General features: G+C 40.1%; 2 protein-coding genes across 2 annotated transcripts; both read left to right on the top strand.

Annotated features, from left to right (window-relative positions):
- The first annotated feature begins 866 nt into the window (after positions 1-866).
- LOC131362644 (trafficking regulator of GLUT4 1) lies at positions 867-8,700 on the top strand. Its single transcript, XM_058404818.1, has 5 exons — positions 867-1,118; positions 3,552-3,898; positions 4,154-4,458; positions 4,719-4,851; positions 5,251-8,700. Exons 2-5 carry the CDS (start codon positions 3,637-3,639, stop codon positions 5,265-5,267), a joined length of 717 nt encoding a protein of 238 aa, XP_058260801.1. The 5' UTR covers positions 867-1,118; positions 3,552-3,636; the 3' UTR covers positions 5,268-8,700.
- A 5,530-nt stretch (positions 8,701-14,230) lies between these two features.
- zgc:66443 (uncharacterized protein LOC406856 homolog) lies at positions 14,231-21,962 on the top strand. The gene is made up of 2 exons (XM_058405342.1): positions 14,231-14,517; positions 19,281-21,962. Exons 1-2 carry the CDS (start codon positions 14,340-14,342, stop codon positions 20,282-20,284), a joined length of 1,182 nt encoding a protein of 393 aa, XP_058261325.1. The 5' UTR covers positions 14,231-14,339; the 3' UTR covers positions 20,285-21,962.
- The last annotated feature ends 453 nt before the right edge of the window (positions 21,963-22,415 follow it).

Raw genomic sequence — 22,415 nt, 5'->3', positions numbered from 1 at the left:
TATCTGCAACCTGCATATTTGGTTAAAAATGACAAATTTATTACAAATAATTTTGTAAATTAGATTCCTTGTAGCACACAAAAGGCGAGAGGATTGTTGCATCAACAAACTCCTATACTTTTCTCAAAAGAAAACTTAACAAGATGTTTTTTTTTGTAGTAACATATTGCCTTGTACTAAAACAGTATTTTATAGTAATGAAATGGTTTCTTATAGTGATGCGTTGCTTTTAGAGTAATAAAGAGATGTTTAGTCGTAATAACGAGATATTTTCTTGCAATAATGAGTCTCACTATCACCCGTTATGTATATCTGCATATATTATGAATAGGTATAAATGTATTTTTTTAATACATAACAGCATAATATAGAAAATGGGTCACAACCGAGCAGTGTTTTGTTAGTGAATAATAAAAGAGCTGCTCACACACACACACACACACAGTGACAGGGCTTCAAGCAGAAGGTACCATGAAATATTTTGAAAACCTAGAAGCATCATATAATCATATGGGAAGGTAAACAGCGGTTGACATAACAACTGAAGGCTTATATGACTAAGCACGTGAGCGTAAAAACATGAATATTTCGGGGTGAACTGAACAGGAGAACCCGGAAAAATACAGGAGACACAATAATCAGCGAGGATGCCAAACTGGATAGGTTATTTCTCTATTTCATTAATATCACCAGCCCTCCCAGTTCACTCTAAAGCAACCCAGATTTTAATTTTGCTGTAGAAAATGAACCAGTCATAAACAGCGCAGAGTTATGGGTACGCCCAATGTGGCATGAAGGGATGAGTGCGCGAGCGGTTCGGTGCAGGTGGCGCCTCCGTCCGCGCGTGTCTAGTGAAATCGCACCTCCTTCTGTGCACGCGAGCACTCCCCATCCCTCTCATCCGACACACACACACACACAGCGCAGTGAGAGTGAGGGTAGTGCTGACCGAGAAGCGCAGTCGTAAAAATACAGTCTGTCCCAAGGTCTGTTTTTTCCCAAATTCGATCCCGCGCTGTGAATTCCCTGTGCCAAGTTCCTTATAGTTTTCTATTTAACTTTTATTCCAACATGATAAGGTGCACTGGAATATTCTCCCACGCTTCGCACTAGAAAAGGTGGGTCTGCATGTCTCCGTTAATTCTTTTGCGCATCGAGTGTTTGCGTTTGAGGCCAGTGTAAAAACGCCTTGCTTACTGTGGGTGTGTCGCGCTTTTACGCTTCGCTCTGAAATCCATAATATTCCAGAAATATCTGGAAAACTCCATCAATTATAGGAAAACATTCTGATAACTTCTCAAACATTACGCATGCAAACTTGTGCTTTTTTTTCCTTGAGTCTGTTTATGGAGTTTTTGGAAGGTGCATTGCTGGATTTTTTATTTTTATTTATTTATTTATTTATTTATTTATTTATTTATACAATAAGGCTTTTTTAAGACGGGTGTGTTGTACCTCCCCTTTCTCTCCACCTTAACGAAATGGAAATGTACTGATATGCTTGAGCATCATCACCTAAATGTATAAAATATCCCAAACTCGTTGTCAATGACAACGCACAGCAGTGGTGATGGGGTGCTGTATAGGTGTATCTGTCTCCCCATACAGCATTTAGCCTATATATATATCAATATAAGACCAGCAGGCAAGAAAGAACTTTATAAATGACAATAAGTTCTGCATAAGCATTGTATTTTATTTTTCTTATTCGCATCTGGTAACCTGCATCATGTGAACATTTTGTTTTTATGCATTTCATTTGGGAATTAGGGTTTTTTCGAGATAGGTGTGTCACCTGATCCCCCAGCCATCCCCCTTCTTCCTCTTTCCTTCACCCAAACAAAGCAGAAGATCACTGTTTTAACAAGCACTACAATCCTAGACAGCAATATAATACAGTATTTATAGGTAGAATGAGATGAATCAGAGATAGGATGAAGATAATGTAGTGTATGTCGTGTACTGTTTTGGGTGTAGCAGAGAAAATGCTGTTGACATTAGCCAAATGCACATGTTCACTTAGACCCAAAAGTAATTATGAACCTCTTGTAATATGAACCTAATCACAGGCCACAAATTAAGAAAACCGAGGGGTAATTTGGCTCTGATTTCATATTCCGATGACTATCAAAGCTGGATCAAAGCATTTTGTTTAGGGAGGCAAACACAAGGACTCTGCAGGAAAGACCTCTACTGAAAAAAACCCCACAGTTAAATAAATGAAGACTTGGAAGCCCAAGAACAGATTCTGTATTCAATCTGTACATTGAGCACAGAATTGATGAGAGGAGGATGGAGCCAGATGTCTGTTCTCCTGTGGACTCTTTTTTCCCCTCTATGATTTCTTGTCTCAGCATATTATAATGGCAAGGCAGGTGCACTAGCTTTACTGTAGTGACAGGTTAGGTTAAGAGCACAGCACATGGTATAGATCCAAGCTTGTCTTTAAAGCCACCCCTTAGCTGAAACAGCAGCATGACCACTTCATGAGCTCACATTTTATTAACATGCAATGCGATAAAACTATTGCTACTGCTAATATTTTAGTTGTTGAGCAGAGGTCTGTTGTTACTATAAGACCATTACCAGCCTATATTACATTTTAAATGGTTTGTGATCCTATATAGAAAACTATTTCTAGATGCTTACTAATGCCTCCGAAAAGCAGCCATTTGTAATATTTATAAGATTGTAGATTTTATTACGCAATTAATATGGCTTCTTTCTTAATTCCTAGGCCATTGTTTACATTTCTCTGACCCGGTATTTAGCTCCGCCCTTTTTTAAAGAAAAGTGTTCTAAGACAGACTGGGATCTGTAGGTGTTTAAAGTTGAAGGCTTTTGCCAGTGTCTTTGTTGAATTTGGAGTTCAGCTCACACACAGCAGAGGGATCTTACAATTAAGAAATGCTCCTTAAAGACAGCATTTCCCATCCGGACTATAGATCATGGACCAGAATGCAGGACTGGTTTGTGTGTAGCAGACAAGCAGAGTCAGTTACAGGGTGTGTGGGGCCGGGGTGGTGGAGGAGATGGTTATTAGAGATGGTGATAGCCATGGAGACCCCTCCATATGATTTCATGATGGACAAAGTTTCCTTTTCAGAGCTACAGAGACGGTTTGTGGAGCCGGATATATGTTTATATTGGTTGGTGTTCAGAAAGCTGAACAGTACAAAATTTATTGCCTATCTATAATGATTCAGTCTGTTTACTGTGCTCAGTATCTGTCTGTCCATTACACCATCATGGAATTGTAAGATGCCCCTGCTGCATTTGAGGTGAACTGCAATGAAAATAAATACATTGACAAACCTTTCCCTTTTTAACCAACAAGCTACCCCTCTGCTTAAGCCTAAAGTGAAGAAAGTAGTCAGACCATGTGCTGACTTATGCACTGATTCGTTAAATGGCAGTCCTTGATGCACTTGATGGCCACAGCTTTGTTCTGGTCTACTGCCTTGTATATCTAATGTATGTAAAATAAGTATCAGCAGTCATTTTTAACATTAAAAAGATTAACTTTAAAATTATTGAATTCTTTTCCACAGAATTATCAAACAACATATCACAACAATAACACAGCACCGTAAAGTAGTCTGAAAAGGAATTGGGCAGAAATTCTGCATCTTCAGGATGGCTCTGAACACAGATACCACCGAACCAACTAGTGCTCTGAGTGTAAGGCAGGAAGAAGAACAGCAACAAACTGAACAACCGACTGATCAACAAGCAGACGACAGATCTGACCAGATCCCCATATCCTCTCAGCCAGTGAAGACTGAGCATCAAGATCCACCAACTGACTCAGAGTCCACTCCTGTTCCAGAAAGCTCTGTCCAGATGAATGGCCTGGCCAAAGACCACCTGTCAGTCATCGATGAAAAGATGGAAACAAGTAAAGAGTCAAATCTTCTTCATATTATTTACTTCGAACCTCAGCAATGCTATGATCTACTAACATAGCACTATTTTTCTTAGCTTAATTAACCCATTAAAAACTTTATAACCCCATCTTTCCATCGCTTCCCCTCTTACCCCTTTTCAGGAAAATGTCCCCCTGCCAAACATTTCCTCTCAAACTCCAACAAATTCCTTCTATCAACTTTTTCTTTTCGTTTTTCACATCTGCCATTTCTCTCTCCTTTAACAGGTAATGGAGACTGCCCTAACGCTGTGGAAGCTTCTCCTCCTACCTCCTCCCGTTCTTCTCCACCTCGTCATCATCATTCTAAGGCTAGCCATGTTCATGCTAATGGCCATGCCCGCCTCGGCAGCCGCTCGGGTTCGATGAGCCATGCTGGGTCGCCTCGGCCTTCACTCAGCCGCCAGCCTAGTGCTCTCACCGATAGTGCTATAGATGGCACCAAGCCCAACGATTACCTTATCCTGGCCATACTTGCCTGCTTCTGCCCTCTCTGGCCTATCAACATCGTTGGCTTGACCTTCTCTGTTATGGTACGATTGATTAGATTTATGTAGGATTAGCATTCTTCATAAATTGTTGATATTCTATTAATGTATGTGGCTACTGTTAGTGTATATTTTTTATTATTATTTTTTTCAGAAATACTAAGCAATGAGTTTTATTTGGAATCAGTCCATATTCCATTGTTTTTCTTCTATAATCTACTCAAAAATACATATAATTTCTCATTTTCTTCTGTTCTTTACAATTATATATCTTCCCTTCTTTTCTCTCTTGCTCTGTCGCACAGTCTCGTTACAGTCTGCAGCAAGGGAATGTCGATGGAGCGCGGCGTCTTGGCCGCAACGCCAAGGTCCTCTCGATTGTCTCTCTTTTGGGTGGAATTCTCATCATTACTGCTGCCATTGTCATCAACTGGGGACGTGAGTTTCACGTGAACTATAAATCTTGCAAATTTATTAAAATAAAATAAAAACTGATCAAAAAAACTGTACTGGAAAATTATATAAATAATTGTATAAATATAAATAATAAATGTATGAAAGCAATTCTATTTAGCAGATAATGTCAATGGGAAACTTGTGGATTTTTCTTTCAATGATCTATAAAAAGTGATATGATCAAATCTGGACCTGTTTCATGTTTTCCCAAATTCATTTCTTATGCTTTTAGTTTGCTGTATAAGTCATGTTGTGAGTGAATTCTCTGAAATGTCTACATAATACTCATCCTACGATAATTAATCATATTCTTGCCATTTATTCCTCCTTCGGGTTTTGTGCTGTTGGTGCTATATCTATATCTCTTTCCATCTGTTCCAGTGATATTAAAGTCCTGAGGGTTGCCATGACAATCAGACCAAGAAGGAATTTCTGACCAACCAACTGATCCAAGATGACCATCGTCCTCCTCTAACCTTGCATTTCCACATATTACTGAAACACCTCAAGATTTATTTTTCCGTTCTTTTCTACTCTGTATCAAGTTCCTGAGACCAAGCATCCCCTTTTCATCTGTAGAAACAAAAATCAGGAGTGAAGACTTCCCCAGCATTTTGAATGGAGGTATAAATGACTGAAGCCAGCGGAATCGTAACATGCATGTTTTATGGGGTTTTTTCCAGCAAAAAGGACTAATTGCTTTTAAATGATGTCAGCAAAGAGGCATTAATGATCTCATTTCCTGTCTAAAGTCCTTTGTGTGTGTGTGTGTGTGTGTTTGTGTGTGTGTGTGTGTGAGAGAGAGAGAGAGAGAGAAAGAAAGAAAGAAAGAAAGAAAGAAAGAAAGAAAGAGCAAGATGTTTGATGAAGGCACTTTGTGTAGAGAATATGTGAAAGATGATCTGTTCCTTTTGCTACCAAGGATGCAGATTTTCTGAGTAATGACATTCATAGATAAATAGAATTGCTAATATTAAATATAATGGCAGAAAAGGAAATGAATGAAATGTGGACGATGAAGCAGAGACAGTGAAAAGGAAACAAGGCTGAGAATCTGATGTACCCCCAGCAAGCAGAATCTCTATCCAGCATTCTCTACTAGACACGATCGAAATCCCAGAGGAGCAAGACAATAAAAAAAAAAACTAGCATGCGCACTCCTATGCGTGTGTGTGTCTCCTGCTTCGGTTTTCTCTTCTTGATAGGTATTTATGTTCACAGACTAATGTTTGGCACATTATCAGAGGCGAGAAAACCCAATGCAGGTGAATACACACATAAACACAGACAGCACAGACATGAGCTTCCTGACCAGCTGACGGTAACTAAAGTGCATTGATGCTGTGGTGTAGGAAGAAGGGAGGGGAAGCAGGGCTGAACTGAGCTGCAGTCCTTTGTTTCACACAGATGGAGAGATGCGAGAGGGAGGGAGGATGGGAAGGAGGGAGGGAGGTGGCAAACTGCTGATGAAAAGATACTCTAGAGATGGAGAGATGCGAGGAATTGCAGTAGAGAAGGATGCATATCCGCCGTCTGATTGGTCCTACATTGTGTGTGTGTGTGTGTATGTATGAAAGAGAGAGCGAGAGAGAGTATGTGTAAAAGGGAGGGGGTAATGCGGTATTCCCCCTGCACCCTACCCCCTTTCCTCTTCTAGACTTACCAGACCACCAGTGCAACCATGTGAAGAGGAATTAGTGTTAAGTTAGCGGTTTTTTTTTTTTGGTCTTTTCTTTAGTTTGTGCAACTGCGCCCAGTAGATCTTAATGTTTACAAGACCAGTATCAGCCTGCACAATCACATCCCATAATTGCAAAATCAACACAGCTGAATCTATTCCCTCGATTGAGTCATTTTTTGTCACTCAACAGTGTGATACCCGAATTCACTTCTGTTTGGGTCGCTTTGCCAAAACAGAATCTGTGCCAAGTCTCGGAAAGCTAGCTTTTTAGTGTGTGTGTGTGTGTGTGAGAGAGAGAGAGAGAGATGATGATGATGATGATGATGATGAAGAGTTAATTATAATATCCCAGTCCCCAAAAATGTGGTATTTCACCATTGCTGATTATTTCGTATACATCTTGTTATATATGTGTGTCACGAAAGAGTCTAAATCTACTTCCCGGGTAAACTCTTTCTTGCTAGATTTGTTTGGCAAAACAGTAAAACGCTCACAGACCCCCTGTTTTACACGGTTGATGTTTACAGTCTAACTGTTTCCTTGACGAAAGCCGAAAGGAAGTGACAAGTGGGTTTTTTTTAATCTATTTTGTGAAGGTTTTCAGAAGGCAAGTCCTTCGTTTTGTAGCACTTTGTAAATACGTGATATTTAAAGGAAACTCTGTATACGACAAGGTTTACAGCATTGTTAAGCACCAGGACCACATGCTGGCTCCAGCGACATGTTGTCTGTTGTTGGTTTGAAAGCTGCACAAATGAGGTTTTGTCCACTAGAGGGCAAGGTGGCTCTAGAGTAAGCACCTGGAGGATTCAAAGTGTGCAAAGGTAAATCTTCTGGACTTTTGTCTTTCAGAACCAATGAACTGGGTCTAAGACTGGGCTTGAATGCAACTGGAGGTCAGTTGAGTACTTTACTGAATATTTTCTACATTAGCACACGATGTTCAGGGACCCTTTGTTTTTTTTTCGTTCTGTATGCTTGGTGGACAAAATCTATAAACGTGCATGATTAAAATGTGGTGGTATCGGAATGAATGAGCAGAAATTGTGTTGGACTGAAACCTTTGCTGCATTTTACATAACAATGACAACTGAGTTGAATTGTGCACCTTTTTGTTCCCTTCTCTGGCTTCCCTCGAATATTAAATAACCTGTAGCATGCCTAAATTTTATTTTATTTTATTTTTTAATAATTGCATTAATCCAAAAGATTTTGTGCAGCTATGTGAGAAAACTTGGCTTTGTTTCTATTCTCTTGAAATGCTTTAATCTGGCTGAAGATATTTACTCTGCCTGCACTGCTAGCTTTCCTAATGTATATACTGATGTATATATTTATATGTATATATTTGTACTGCTACCTGCGTCTTCTTTGATGAACGTTAGATTATTAGTAACGCAATTCCTCGACTGTTATCACTGCGGTGGTTTCATGCATTCTATTGTTATACTATATTTATCGTTCAACATATTTTTATTGGTTATGTAATTCGGAATTGTTGCCTCTGGGTGAATTAGATATACTGTATATATGCACCATAGCTTCGCAGTCAAGGGTTTGGCTGTCAGGTTTTACTGGTACATTTCTGAGGTGTGAAACTTTGACCTCACGTGTTTACACAGTTTATTACAGAATCCACATGCTGCTTAGTGACTTTCAGAAGAAGGAATCATCTAATCTTTCAGTAACACCAGCAGAGTATTGGTCTCTGGGTTTCGTTTGCGTTTCCGCCAGTTCTCCATGTCCTTTCATTTCCAGCTGACTAAAAATATGTATTTTTAAAGGACCGTGTGAAAAGCACCCTATGCCAGTTCTTTTGTGTCTTTCTTGTTCAGTGAATGTACTTTCCTTCACTGCATTATCTCACCCTTATGTTGGGTAAGCCACCAGTGCCAGAGGTTGATGCTTTTTTTTTTTTTCTCTATGAAATTAATGTTTCTTGCATTATGACGAGCCCGACTGCTTCTATAATCCTAACTTTGTGCAGACTTGCCTGTGCATGCCTTAAACGGATTGCTTTTAACCAACAATATGTGATGTACACAGTATGTAGAACAAGGCCTTTGATCGAGCCCTATGTATTGATCTTGTTTCAGTCCTGACTGATACTAATAATGTTTCAGTGAATAAACACTTCCTCATTAGTGGCACTTCTGTGTTGTCTGCCATGCAAACACCCTGTGAGATGCTACACATGTATGCAGCTAGTCAAAAGAAATCTCCGTTAAATGATGAAATATTGTGTTTAAGGACTTCTAATGGGACTCTCAGGCATCCGGGACAAACAAGTCAGCTTGTGCGAGTTATTCACTACGCCGATGATATAAAATCATTTTTTTTTATGATAATTAAAAAGAACATGCAAAACATTAGAAAAATATAACTCCTCATTAGACATTCATCTGTTTTCTAAATAAAACACCCCTGCGCAACTTTTCTGTTTGCTGCACTATGCTAAGGACTAAATAAATCTATTTCTACCTGAGGAATTAATTAGCATGGCTGAATGCTAGACTTTTCAGGGCAGTTGGGAACACAAATGGATATGGATTGAATGAGAACTGCTGAAAATACTGTACAGGACACACTGAAAGATTCCACAGTGAAGGAAAAATACATATTCAAACACTTTTCTTCTTGTTATTTAATATACATCCAGTGCATAGTATATCTACTTCAAATTTCAGACTTTGTATTTATAGATATGAACGAAAAAGGCTGTATTTCTAAAAAAAAAAAAAATAAAGGTATGATGCTGCAAGAACGTTTGCAAACCCTTTCAAAAGTACTGCATTTCACCTGAAATGTGATCATTCTGAAAGTACTAAATGTAGACCATGAGAACCCAATTAACCAAATGACAAACATCATTTTTAAATTGATTTATTTAACCTCTGCTCCAAGGTGCTATCTGTATCATGACTGACCCTATGGTCTGACCCCAACTTCCAACATATCTTTACTGTGCTTTAATGTATATGCCAAATATAGGCTTCTTTTACTTCTCAAAATGGTCCAAAATTAAATATCGTTGTCAGAAAAAGTATGTTTATCCTTTAGGAGCACAAGTTCATTTAAAGGGGTAGTCAAAGTCAGAAGATTCAATCAAGGAGATGGTAATCAGGCGTGAGTTTCTCAGACCTTCCCATGTTACAAAAACATAAACTTGTTTTTTTCCAGTCAAAGTCTGGTCTTCACCATACAGGGTTATGAAAATGTGGCATGACTCAAAAGACTCCTGAGGACCTCTTTCCTCTTTCCTGAGGAAAAAGTTATCAACGCTCACCAGCCTGGAAAGGTTTCAAAACCATGGGAGGTGGACGGATGGGTGGATGAAGACGGGATCATATTTCGGATTAAATTAATCGAGGAAAAAACTCTTCAGATGCCACAAATGACCAGCATTAGTAGATTCTTGGCAGCTGTTGTTGTTTACCGCTTCGAGAAATATACAGTAAGGAATAATTTGCTTTTTGCAGCATTGTGGTTCAGCTTTGTTCCATTTCTCATCAAACCGTCTTAATATTCCCCAAGGTTATGAGGGTTCCTCTGTCTGACTTGCAATTTTAAAATCCTTCATAAGTCGGGAGATGATTAGGGAAAACAAGCACATTCACCCTCATATTTAGAATCTAGTCCTAATATGTTTTTACCGAATGTTTTGGGGTTGTTGATTTGTTCAAAAATCAACTATTCAATTTGTTACCTAATGAGATTCAAATCTTTTTTAAGAATTGCTCTAGTCATGTTTTCTTTAATGATAAAAAAAAAAGTCCCATTTTCCAAGAAAGCAACCACAGATCACGATGCTCCCACCTCCATCTTGTCTCTGTGGACATGATGTTCTTGGAATCACATGCACAACCCTTCTTCCTCCAAAAATTACTAACTGAACTGATGCCAAAGAATTCTATTTTCGGTTCATCTTTTGTTCCTGTGAGTTCTGATTTGTCCAAAAGCTTTTTTAAGCAGAGGAGGTCAGTCTGTGTGTGTGTGTGTGTGTGTAGGAGTGGAGCAATGCTGTGTTTTTTGCTTATTGTTTTCTGGTGGTCCTGTAGATCTTTTCCAGAGACTGCTTCTTACTGTCCATATCTATGTGAATGTTGTGTAGCACACCCTGGTCCGAGACGACTGGTTGTGATTCCATGAACCTGTGTATAATTTAACGAATTGTACTGACAGGTCTTTTCAACAATCGTTTTAGAATTGACCTGAAAATATTTTTTTTCAGCATTTATACTTAGACTAAATTTATTCTTATGTAACCATTACACATACTGTATTAAACCTTTTTTGTGTAAATCTGAACTGGATATACTATATACTGGAACTATATTAAACCACCTGCCTAATATTGTGTTGGTCTGCCTTTCGCTGCCAAAACAGCCCTGACCCGTCATGCACTGTGTATTCTGACACCTTTCTATCAGAACCAGCATTAACTTCTTCAGCAATTTGAGCAACAGTATCTCATCTGCTGGATCGGATCAAACGGGTCAGCCTTCTCTCCCCATGTGCATCAATGAGCCTTGGCCGCCCATGCCCACTGTTTCTTTCTTGGACCACTTCTGATAGATACTGACCACTGCAGACCGGGAACACCCCACAAGAGCTGCAGTTTTGGAGATGCCCTGATCCAGTCATCTAGCCATCACAATTTGGTCCTTGTCAAACTCGCTCAAATCCTAACGCTCGCCCATTTTTCCTGCTTCTAACACATCAACTTTGAGGACAAAATGTTGACTTGCTGCCTAATATATCCCACCCACTAACAGGTGCCATGATGAATGTTAATGAATGTTATTCACTTCACCTGTCACTGCTCACAATGTTATGCCTGATCTGTGTATTTTATTATATTTTCCTATATTTAAGCATTAGCTGCTGTTTTTAAACCCAGCTAATCAGCCTTTCGGAAAAATAAAACCTGGGACTGTGTGAGTACATGTGACATTTCACATCTATTGTCCGATAGGTGAAATAAAATGATTTGCCTGCCTCTTTCAAGGTAATGAAAACCTATATTTGCTTTACTGTGGCTACTAGTCAGTTTTAGAGTCAACTGTAGCAGAAACATACTGTATACACTGTGTACTACAAGTATCTTATTTAATTAGAGCGATCCTTTAGATTCATTAGATTATTATTATTATTTTTCCAATTAAATGCCAAACCATTTCTCAGACAACTTATTGAGCAGCAGAAAAAAGTTCTGACTAAAAGTAAAGCTCAGAATCTCAGTCTCAGATTGTCCAGTTGGTAAGTATCTCTCTCTCTCTCTCTCTCCTTTTCATACTCCCACTACATCATACACTTCCAGGATGTTTCAGTTGCCAGGGCAACGGTTGGCAAGAAGCAGAAGGGAGTGAAGGACTCAGAAAACATGGATGTGCAAAGGGAGTGTACACTGATGCTAGGGTATTGGTAAAAAAAAGCTTTCACTTGACTTTTAATGGTGTATGAATAATTCAAAGATTCTGCCAGTGTGGCTGGAAAAGAGGGAGAAAAATGAAAAATTGGGGCAGGAGCGGTCTCGGATGCTGTAAATGGCGCTGGCTGCAGGGTGACGCAGGAGTTTGGAATGGAGGGAGTGAGAATGCATGATGGAGAGTTGGAGGATGAAGTAGGAGGAAGGCAGTACAGATTTACACTCATGCACAGGATAGAAGAACACCTACAGCAAAACAAGCATTTTTGATTTTTTAGCGTAACGTAAGAAAGTTATGTAAATATATTTATAAAATCAGTGACCTGTGAATTGTCAGTAATGAAGATTAAGAGGCAGTAAAGGTGCAGTTCACAGGGATACTGTGGGGGAAAAACTCTTCATAATGCAGATCAAGCTCAGAAGAAGGAAAATGTATGCAAGAGGTTTAAAAAAAAAATGAAGCTTTGTGCCAAAAGAGTGAGAAAGTGAGTCAGATAAGACTGCAAGCCTGGGTGTATTAAAATAAATCATAATATCGTGTCCAGTTGTGTCATGTTTAGTTTTTTAATATATACATGCTGATATTAACATAAGTTGAAGCAGAAGAGCCATGTAATTATATGTATGATGAGTAGCAACAGCACACCACTTTATAGCTCATCTGACTTTATTAGCTGGGGTTATTATGCTTTCCTTTTGAGCTTCAGCTGCATGATAATAAAGATTTTCCCCCTAAAATAGCCATAATCAATGTTTGTGCTTCAATTCCCACTTGATCTTCATTAAAGTTTATCCATAAGTCAGTCAATACGTTTACGTTTCTCTGACTTTTCACTAACTCCATGTTATTGCAGTACTGCGACAAGCAGGTTTCCGCTGTGGATGTGCTCTCTATCACACAGAGCAGCGAGAGCGGAGAGAAAGAGCCACTGATTAGAAAATGTCACAGAGGGATAGAGGAGATAAACAAGCTGCCTGCGAGCACAAATAAATTAACCTAGGGGGATTTAATTATACATTCTAATCAAATTACCCAATCAATGAATCTGATATAAGTGGGAGGGGTTGCGTCCGTGCCCTAGTGTTTGGCAAGCTCCATGCCTCTGGTTTGACAGTAATAGGAACTGAAGACTAGGTGAAAGTGGAGACACTGGGGTAGATATAGCACAATTAGTCTCACAGGTCAAACTCTCCATTTATCTCTGATAGACTACCTGTCTACTTCCACCCAACCCTCGTACAACAAAACCAGTCTGATTAGACGTGATGTTGTTGTCATTCTGATGATGTCTGGGCTCAGTTTAAGCCAGGAAGAGCCTGTTCAGCCACTGGAGCATTAGTGAGGTCAGGTAAAGAGGCCTCACACAGTTCCAGTTCATCCCAAAAGTAATCAGTGGGGGTTAAGGTGCAGGCCACTCGAGTTCTTCTTCTTGGCAAATTGGGTCTTCACTGAGCTCACTTTGTGCAAAGGGTTGGACTCCTTACATCCAGTGAAGCAAAATCATTATGCTACAGCATAACAAACCATCTAGGAAGATATCTGTAGCAAGCTATGAGTGTTGATATTCTTCTTTCAGAATACAATGTAGTTTTAAAACTATGATTTAAATAACATTTTCTGCAACTGATACTGGACTTCATGTTTGTTAAAAACAAGAAGTAATTGTGGCATGTGCAAAAGTACTTGGTAACACCTTTTGTGGTAGTTATTAGTCCTTCAGACACTTTTTGTAGCCAGCTTAGGAGTGTGTTTTCATCTTTTAGGAATTTTCAACCAGAGATCCTTACATGCAGATTTAACACGTTTAAGATCTACCCACACATGTTCAGCGATGTTCATGTCACGGGACTGAGGGCTGTTCCAAAGGCTTCAGCCTGCATTTCTTGGTGGATTGTGGGGTCTGTTTGGGATTATTGATCAGTGGCTAAAGTGTTCATCACAAAGGTCACGAGTTCAAATCCCATCATTACAGAACTGCTTGAGCACGGCTTTCAACTGCTCGGCTGTATAATTGAGATGACGTGCTCTGGATAAGGATTTCTGCCAAATGTAAACATCAATCTTTAAACGTTAATTGGAAAAGACGATGGGAATCTGAACTGTCAGGTTTATTTACACCTGTACGTCTTTCGATATGGGTGTTAGGGTTTTATTTTTATTTTCCATCAGCGCCGCGCTCGATGGCGCCCCCTGGTGTTCGTGCATTACTAAATCCCAACTCTACGCCACAAATCCATTCTGCTGACAGCCGGAAGTGATTCGGTGTGTGAAGCTTCTCGCTGACACAGTGGCACACACCGATTCAGCGGGCCAAAGCCACCGTGGTGTATCCTTCACTCTTTATTAAACATAAAAAAGAAATGTCTAAGTTAGAGATGTTGAATTCGTATTTGATGGAGCGGCTGGCTGTAGCTGTTCGGGAGATACTGGAGGCGGTGGAAGCCACGGTAACGGAGTACCGCACAGAGACCGCGCAGACACGCATCGAAAACGAATCCCTCAAACAACAACTCCAAGAGCTTCTCACTACAGTGCGAGGTAACTGCAATGGAAACAGCTACGTGTCCCGTAAGACGCGTTATAGCAAATCACGACTAAAAAAAAACCCATTAATAACTGCACCATCTTGTGAGGGGGGAAAACACTCAGGTCTGGCTGAGATCCCAGAGGACTCGGTTGCAGTAGAGCTCGCGCATTCCGAGTGCGGCGAACCAATTAAAGCGCTTGTTTATGTCACGTGACTTCACCGCGGCCGTCAAGACAAACACGACATTTTAAAACAAAAGTACCCCGCTTTAAAAGTTTTCACGCCTCGCTTAACATAATAAGAGACGGGGAAAAGTTGCACAATGCGCTGCGCAAAAAATGCTTAATTGGTCTATAATACAATTATAGAATTATGTAAGTAAGCGAGGAAGCTTGATACCAACAAATTACGCATTTCTATTTGTTTTTAATGAACGACCCGTTCTGCTTTTTTTTTTTTTTTTAACACATCTACAAGTCGCCATCGCTGTATCGTGACGTTGCAAGTAGGCGTTCCTACTGCTTGCTGCCATAGTAACGTTTCTCATTGGTCGGCGCAACTAGCACAGTTTTCTTGGCGCTAAAAACAAAACAATAAACAATAACAATTTTAAAACAATAAACCCATTCTGGAGAAATGAAGCAGTTCAGCATTTAAATGAAGGAGAGGATCAGATACAGTCTTTGTTCCCCATTGGTAGTTTTTGCACCAAGTTTCTCCATATTTGTTTAAAGTTTTCTTAACAGTTGATGTCGCTGGACACGCCCACTTCTAGTCACCAATCGGCGCTGGCGCTCATGTCACTGAAAACAAATGGGCTCTGATCGCTTTATTTTTTGTTTTGAAACACACCTTTATATTTACATTTAATGTTGCAGAAACATCCCTGAGACTAGCTGGTTCCTGATATCATTTACATCACAGCAGCTATAAACATTCCTTCCCTCAAAGTGCAACCTCTTATTACCTAGAGACTACCCCTGCAGGAAAATTACTGACCAATCCAAACCACCGACACTGGAGACTCCTTCCTCCTTGTTAATGCCCTTTTTTTTTGCTCATTTGTTTTAAAAATAACTTTTTTGCATCCGATAATGGACTGAGAATGTGATAAAAAACAAGAATTTCAAACATAAGAAGCAAAAAGTCCTAGATATTAGACAAACTCATCCCAAATGAGCAAGCCTGAGGCGACTGTGGCAAGGAAGAACTGCCTTAGATGGTATGAGGAAAAACCTTGAGAGGAACTAGACTCAAAAGGGAACCTCATCCTCATTTGGGTGGACACCGGAGAGTGTGATTAGAAATGATTCTACACACCAAAGAGTGTGATATGAACAATGTCCTTTCTGCAGTTATGTTCAGTCAGTTGTGTGATGCAGATACAGCATATGTAGAATGTGTGGATTAATTAAGAGGTTGTTGTCGTCCTCAAAAGAAGAAGAAGAAGAAGTAATTGTGGCATGTGCAAAAGTACTTGGTAGATATCAGTTTTTCTAGACACTTTTTGTTGCTGTTTTTAAGGAAAAATTCTTTTAGGAATTTTCCAGCAGTGATCTTTGCAGAATACCATGCAGTTTTGACTTTTTAGTCTATTCCAAGACACAGCGTGCATTTCTTGATGTAGGCCCAGTTCATTTTAGATTTTGAGATCTGTCTTGGATCAATGTTTCTGTTTCAAGAAACTAAAGCTGATAAGAGATTCTTGGAGAATCTTAGTTACATTACAGCACAGTGCAATTCTTTTCTTCGCATATCCCAGCTGAGGAAGTTAGGGTAAGAGGGCAGGGGCAGCTATGGTACAGCACTCATGGAGCAGAGATGGTTAAGGGCCTTGCTCAAGGGCCCAACTTGGCGGAGCTAGGGCTTGTACCCTGATCTTCTGATCAACAACAATGCCTAGAGCCACCACTGCTACTAGATCCACTTCCATGTTTAATAGTTAGTTGCAAAGGCACTCTTTTCATTAACTGCTGTTCCTGTTTTCCCCAAAAAAAATCTTTGGTGTTTGTGGCCAAGAGTTCCTTTTTTCACTTCATCAGTCAACAGCACTAGGTTCCAAAAAGCCCCTGGTTTATCTAGCTATTGTTTTGTGTACTTCACATGTTGACTCTTGTGATGAGGTCACAGGGAAGATTTCCTTCTGATGACTCTTCCATACAGATCATGTTTATGCAACACTGCACAATGGTGCTACTTTTGTCAATCTGTGAATTTTGCTTTTCCCTTCTGCCCAGAATTTAGATTTTCTAATAAACGTTTGATAAAACATTTTTGTTGTAGTTTGTTTTGTTGCAGGAAAAAATCTGTTAAGGCATCAGAATAAGGCCCAAAGCTGCTAACAATGCAAGAAGTTACATAATTCTATATGTTTAGTGGGATGCTTTTACGCCTATCATCTGGAATAACTTGTACATTTTTGAAAGAAAGGGGGGATGTAATAAAGACCTGGCAACTGCTCAGGGTTCCTGCTGTGTCTTTATTCGAGCTTCATCTCCATCAGAACTCAGCAACCCTTACCAGGAAAAAGAAAGGATATTACCCCACCCTTATTTGATTTACATTGGCTTTTAGCGAACATGAAAGCTTGCTCTTGACATTCTTAAGCTTTAATGCTTTACTGCTGAATGATTTCCTGAAGCACCAGAACTCATTCAGCCACCTTGTTCTACTACTGCATTCTTTCTGCTAATTCATAGGGTCACAGCATATTTGGTGGCAGACATAAGTATTTTTCTTCCGAACATTCTGATATTTGAGTCCAATTATGATCTCAGACATTATCGAAGACCTACACCTAGCTTCAGGCTAGATATGTAACGCATCAGTGTGATCTAAGTACAAAAGCTGGACAAAAGCTTTGTTTTATTCTCCAGCCGGGGCTGGGGCTCTGTAAAAGCAGAAGTCTGTTATTGGTTTTATTCATGCGGGTTACACATACAGCTCATTCCAGATTTTTGGCACCTTCAAAAGAATAACAGGCTGAGAAGGTCAGTGCAGACTTTGCTAGCCTCATCCACAGATTCCGGCTCCTCCTGGGAGATCCATAGAGGGAAATGTAATCTCTCCAGCAGGTAAACACAAGGGGGTGTGTCCTTTTGGTCTCTATACAGTGGTTGCCTGTTGAAGTTCTACAAAGAACTGACCTCAAAGAGTCAGTGGCATTTTTAGGGCTTTTCACACTGTGTTTAACCCTGTGTTAATATCGTTGTAAACTCTTGGTAGAGGAACGTTTCACACTTGTACTTTAGAAACGCTTTATGAAACCCAGGTCCAAAGCAAGGTTGGCATTTTTGAATGTCACAGCTGGAATTGTGATCCTCCTACATGCTCATACAGGAGTGTTGACTCTGGTAACACGATCTCCCAAAGCGTTTTCTAAGAACATGAGAGTTGCTTGTGTCACTCGAAAATGACGAATCCGGTCTCTGTCTGTAAATATGGAGTTAGCAACTAAACATTATCAGTCATGACTCATCAGCAACCCATAATTTTCCCAAAAGAGGATGTACCAGGAAACAATGATGATTCTGTAGAAGCAAACACAAGTCTAGCCATGCTTAAATGGAACTCATTCCAAAAAGATTCATATAATTTGCTCATCTCTGTTTTCTTTCTTGTGACTTTTTGTCTATGCTTTCTTGCCTTGCCTTTTTTCCTCACTGATATTTGTCGATGCTGCAAAGATGCAAAAAAAAAAACAAAAAAAAAAAAATTGGGGTTCGGAATGTGTTTTGCGTGAAACGTCAGATTATGAAAACCCAGGACTGGTTGTTAAAACTAGGGTAAACTATGAGCAGTGTGAAATATCCCAGGATTCTTGGGTGTGGAATGGCGCAGAGTTAACACAGCTGGGTCAACTCAATTCAGAGGAACATCAACTGTTCTCTAAGGCTCTACTGGGTTATGGAGTTCATCACCCTTTCACTGAGAATAAGCCCAGCAACCCCTGCCGAGTAAACTCATTCCATCACCTGTGTTCACTTCATTACTTCAGTCACTTACCACAGCTCATGAGCATAGGAATGTAAATTAACCGTTAAACACAGGGCTTTGTCTACCAACTGAGGTCCTGCTTCACCACCACATTCTGGTACAGCAACTGCAAACAATGCTGCTGCTGACTTACTCCGTTTATCAATCTCACATCAATCTCATATTTTAACTTAAACTCCTCTACCAAGGTACAGTAATTGTCACTTCTCTCACCTGAATGGAACATCCCAGTCTTCTCTGGGAGAGAGGCATAGCCTTGGATTTGGAAGTGCTTATTTTTTATCACAGCTGCTTCACATTTAGCAGAGAATCCTTCACATGTGTGTCGGAGGTTCTAGCAATCATGGATCCAAAAAGACACTGTCTAAAAAAAAAAAAAAAAACAAGGCCGTTGTTTCTGCTCATACCTGCCTTACTGGACACTTCTCAAACCTGTAGTTAACCATGAAAACCATAACAAGGAGTGGAGACATCACACGAGTCCAGCGCCCACCTTAAGTAGTTTTGAATTAATATAGAGAACGTCTGCTCCAAATCCACTGTTATAAATTACACTAAACAAGCTATCATCTATGAACTTATTTGCTCTCAGTGTACAGGAGGTGAATGTAAAGGAGTTGCCTTCATTCTGAATTTTCCTGGGTTATAAATGAGGTTAACCCTTGTGTTATGTTCACTCTTTGAACCCTTAAGAGTTAGCACATTATAATGAAAATTCACAAATTACTCCTTATTGAAATAATTGAAACTATTTTTATTTTGCCTTTTTATTCTCCAGACCCAGTCCACAGGTCCTCCAAATCTGTCTCGGAAGAAATCTCTCCATGTGGGCAGCAGGAGTGGGGCTCGAGCCTGGAAGAACGAGCAGAATCTCTAGAAGTGACCCAGAACCAGGTGCTAAGTGAAGGTTCAATTGGGAAGAAGACACTAGACGTGGAACCAGTTTGCAAAAAAGACCCAGATCCTGAGGTGAAAACCCTAAGTGATGACATGCGTACGGAGAATCCAGCTTCGGTAAACGCGGAGAACGAGAATGAGAACGAGAACACCTTTCAAGAAATATCATTGCCTGTCGTAAAATTGCACAGAGTGAAGCTTGAAGAAGAAGAGAAGCAAATTCCAGTATCATTACCAGACACTGACCTTCCTTCAGACTCTCATTCGTACAGCACTGAATCCTCTCAGAGCATGCTCAGTCCCAGCACCGGCAGCCATAATGCCTTGATCCCAGAGGTGCCAGAGAGACAAGAGCTCCACAAGACAGCTCAGCCGGATCAGACCACGAGCATGGAGAACATGAGTGAAGAACTGCGCAACGAAGTGCTGTATAAATGTTCACATTGCCGGAAGTCATTCACAGAACTGAAAAAGCTCCAGATGCACCAACAAGCCCACGAGCGAGCCTTCGGGTGCAACTGGTGCGGCAAGGGCTTCTACCAGTCGGCTGACCTTCGGCGCCACTTGCGTACACACACCGGAGAGAGGCCCTACTTATGCACCTGGTGCTCCAAGAGCTTCAGTCAGAGGAGCAACCTGCGGCGACATGTACGCATTCACACAGGAGAGAGGCCGTACCGGTGCGCCCACTGCGAGCGCAGCTTCAGCGACAGCCACACGCTGAAGAAACACCAACGCAAGCATTATGACGAGCGCTACAGCTGCTCTCTCTGCGACCAGAGCTTCACGGTGGCCAGGTCGCTGCAGCTTCACCTGGTAAAGCAGCACTTCATCGATAAAGACTCTCAAAGTCAACAGCAAGTGGGCTTTCGGGATCAAACATAAAGTTTACTCCTCTCTTAGCAGCCTGGTGTTCTGAAGTATTGAACTGCCTGATCATTTTCCCACTATTATTATCCGTTTGGCAAAAGCTCATAGTTTTGGCTGTGTAGTCATGTTAGTAGGAAAGACTGACTGCTGTAAAACTTTGTGCTTTGTATGATACAGTGATATGTCCATCTGATTCTTATCAGTATGATCTAACAAACAAATATGATAAAGGTATCTGCCCTGTGGATTTTTTTTTTTTTCACTTTTGAAAACGATAAAATCTCTCTATATCCTCATGAAATATACTCTTTTTTTTTCACAAGGATTTCGCCAGCCCTGCAGCATTTGCTGTGTTTCTTGCCCCCCCCCCGCCCCCCTCTGTTTAATTATTGTGTCACGTCACATCAGCTTGGAGGTGTTGCAAAAAAAAAATCCACAGTCCAAATCCACATTTTCTGCCGAGGTTGCAAATATGTCAGAACAGCAATGTCGCTCTTTTTCAGCAACAACGATTCAGTCTTTCTGGTGGATATGTAGCTGATGAGAACACATTGGGACCCTTGCACACGCACATGAAAGCAGGTCGTTCGACTCTGTATGTCGCAGGGTTGAGATTTATCGATATACTAAAGCTGCACTGAGTCAAAATATCAGAAATAACAGGCAATAAATGTGTTATGCTCTGGGGTGATGTTTCTCTTTAAGTTTAGCCTAGGACTAAATTCTTTTCTAAAGTTTGTTTAGTATAAAGCACGATCTGAGGAGTTGTGCTTTATCTTTAGGGAGCATAATTAAAGGTGCAGTGTGTAATTTCTTACAGTGCTGCTAGAACTGTAATAGCATAATATTACCCATACCTTGGAAAATTTGAAATATTGCCAAAAGTTTTGGAACACCCCTCCAAATCATTGAATTCAGGCTTTGCCCCTTAGTTCCAGTGAAAGTAACTCTTAATGCTTCAGCATACCAAGACATTTTGGACAATTTCATGCTCCCAACTTTGTGGGAACAGTTTGGAAATGGCGCACCAGTGCACAGCAAGGTTTATAAAGACATGGCTGAGCGAGTTTGGTGTGGAGGAACTTAACTGGCCTGTACAATGTCCTGACCTCAACCCGATAAAACACCTTTGAGATGAATCAGAGTGGAGACTGTGAGTCAGGCTTTCTCATCCAACATCAGTGCCTGACTTCACAAATGCACTTCCAGAGAAAAATTCCCACAAACACACTCCTAAACCTTGTGGAAAGCCTTGTTATAGTTGCAAACTCCAAATTACATTCATGTGCATGTAAAGGCAGACATCCCAAAACTTATAGATAGATAGATAGATAGATAGATAGATAGATAGATAGATAGATAGATAGATAGATAGATAGACAGATAGACAGATAGATAGACAGATAGTCAGTCATATACACTGAAGAAACTAGAAAACTCCAGCTACTTTGCAATAACCAAAATCACTTTCGAAGGTATCTTTGTTATTAATTCATTATTACTGACCTACAAACACTGCTACATAATACAGACTGCACCTTTAAGTGTTTTTGGTTTATATGGTTTCTTTATGTGAACCAGGATACTCAGCTAGAAAATACCGAATGAATTGTTTTGAGTGAATTCTAAAACCTAAGAACGGGTTTAGGAATGCAATGGTGGGATGGATGGTAGTAGGGCCTAAAAAATGGTAATAAAGTGTTATTAAAATAAATGATAATCATAAAAAGAATGGTGTAAATGTTGTTTTATAATGATTTTATTGGTCAATAACGGCTTCTCTGCACGTGTGGACCTGGAGTTCCCAGTCAAGAATTGAAAAATCAAAGACGATAATTATGGAAAAATAATGATTTCAAACTGACTTCATCTAACACCCTAAAGCACAGGTTCCCGATGCTGGACAAGATGTACAGAGTGTTTTCCCTGATTTGTGTACTGATCACCTACAGTAGATAACAGTGTTCCTGTGTTGAAGTGGGTGTGTTAGAGCTGAGAAAACACTAAAACAAACTCCAGGAAGATATCTCATCTTCTGGGAAACTAGATTTGATCCAAAGAGCTCTTAAAAAATGGAGTTGGGTACATCAGGTGTCATTATGCCTGATGTTATTTTACTGTAAGGTGACTGCGCTCCGGACGCTAG

The sequence above is a fragment of the Hemibagrus wyckioides genome, linkage group LG02 (assembly GCF_019097595.1).
Source record: "Hemibagrus wyckioides isolate EC202008001 linkage group LG02, SWU_Hwy_1.0, whole genome shotgun sequence".
NCBI classification, from domain to species: domain Eukaryota; kingdom Metazoa; phylum Chordata; class Actinopteri; order Siluriformes; family Bagridae; genus Hemibagrus; species Hemibagrus wyckioides.
This window is presented reverse-complemented; position numbering and strand designations above follow the sequence as displayed.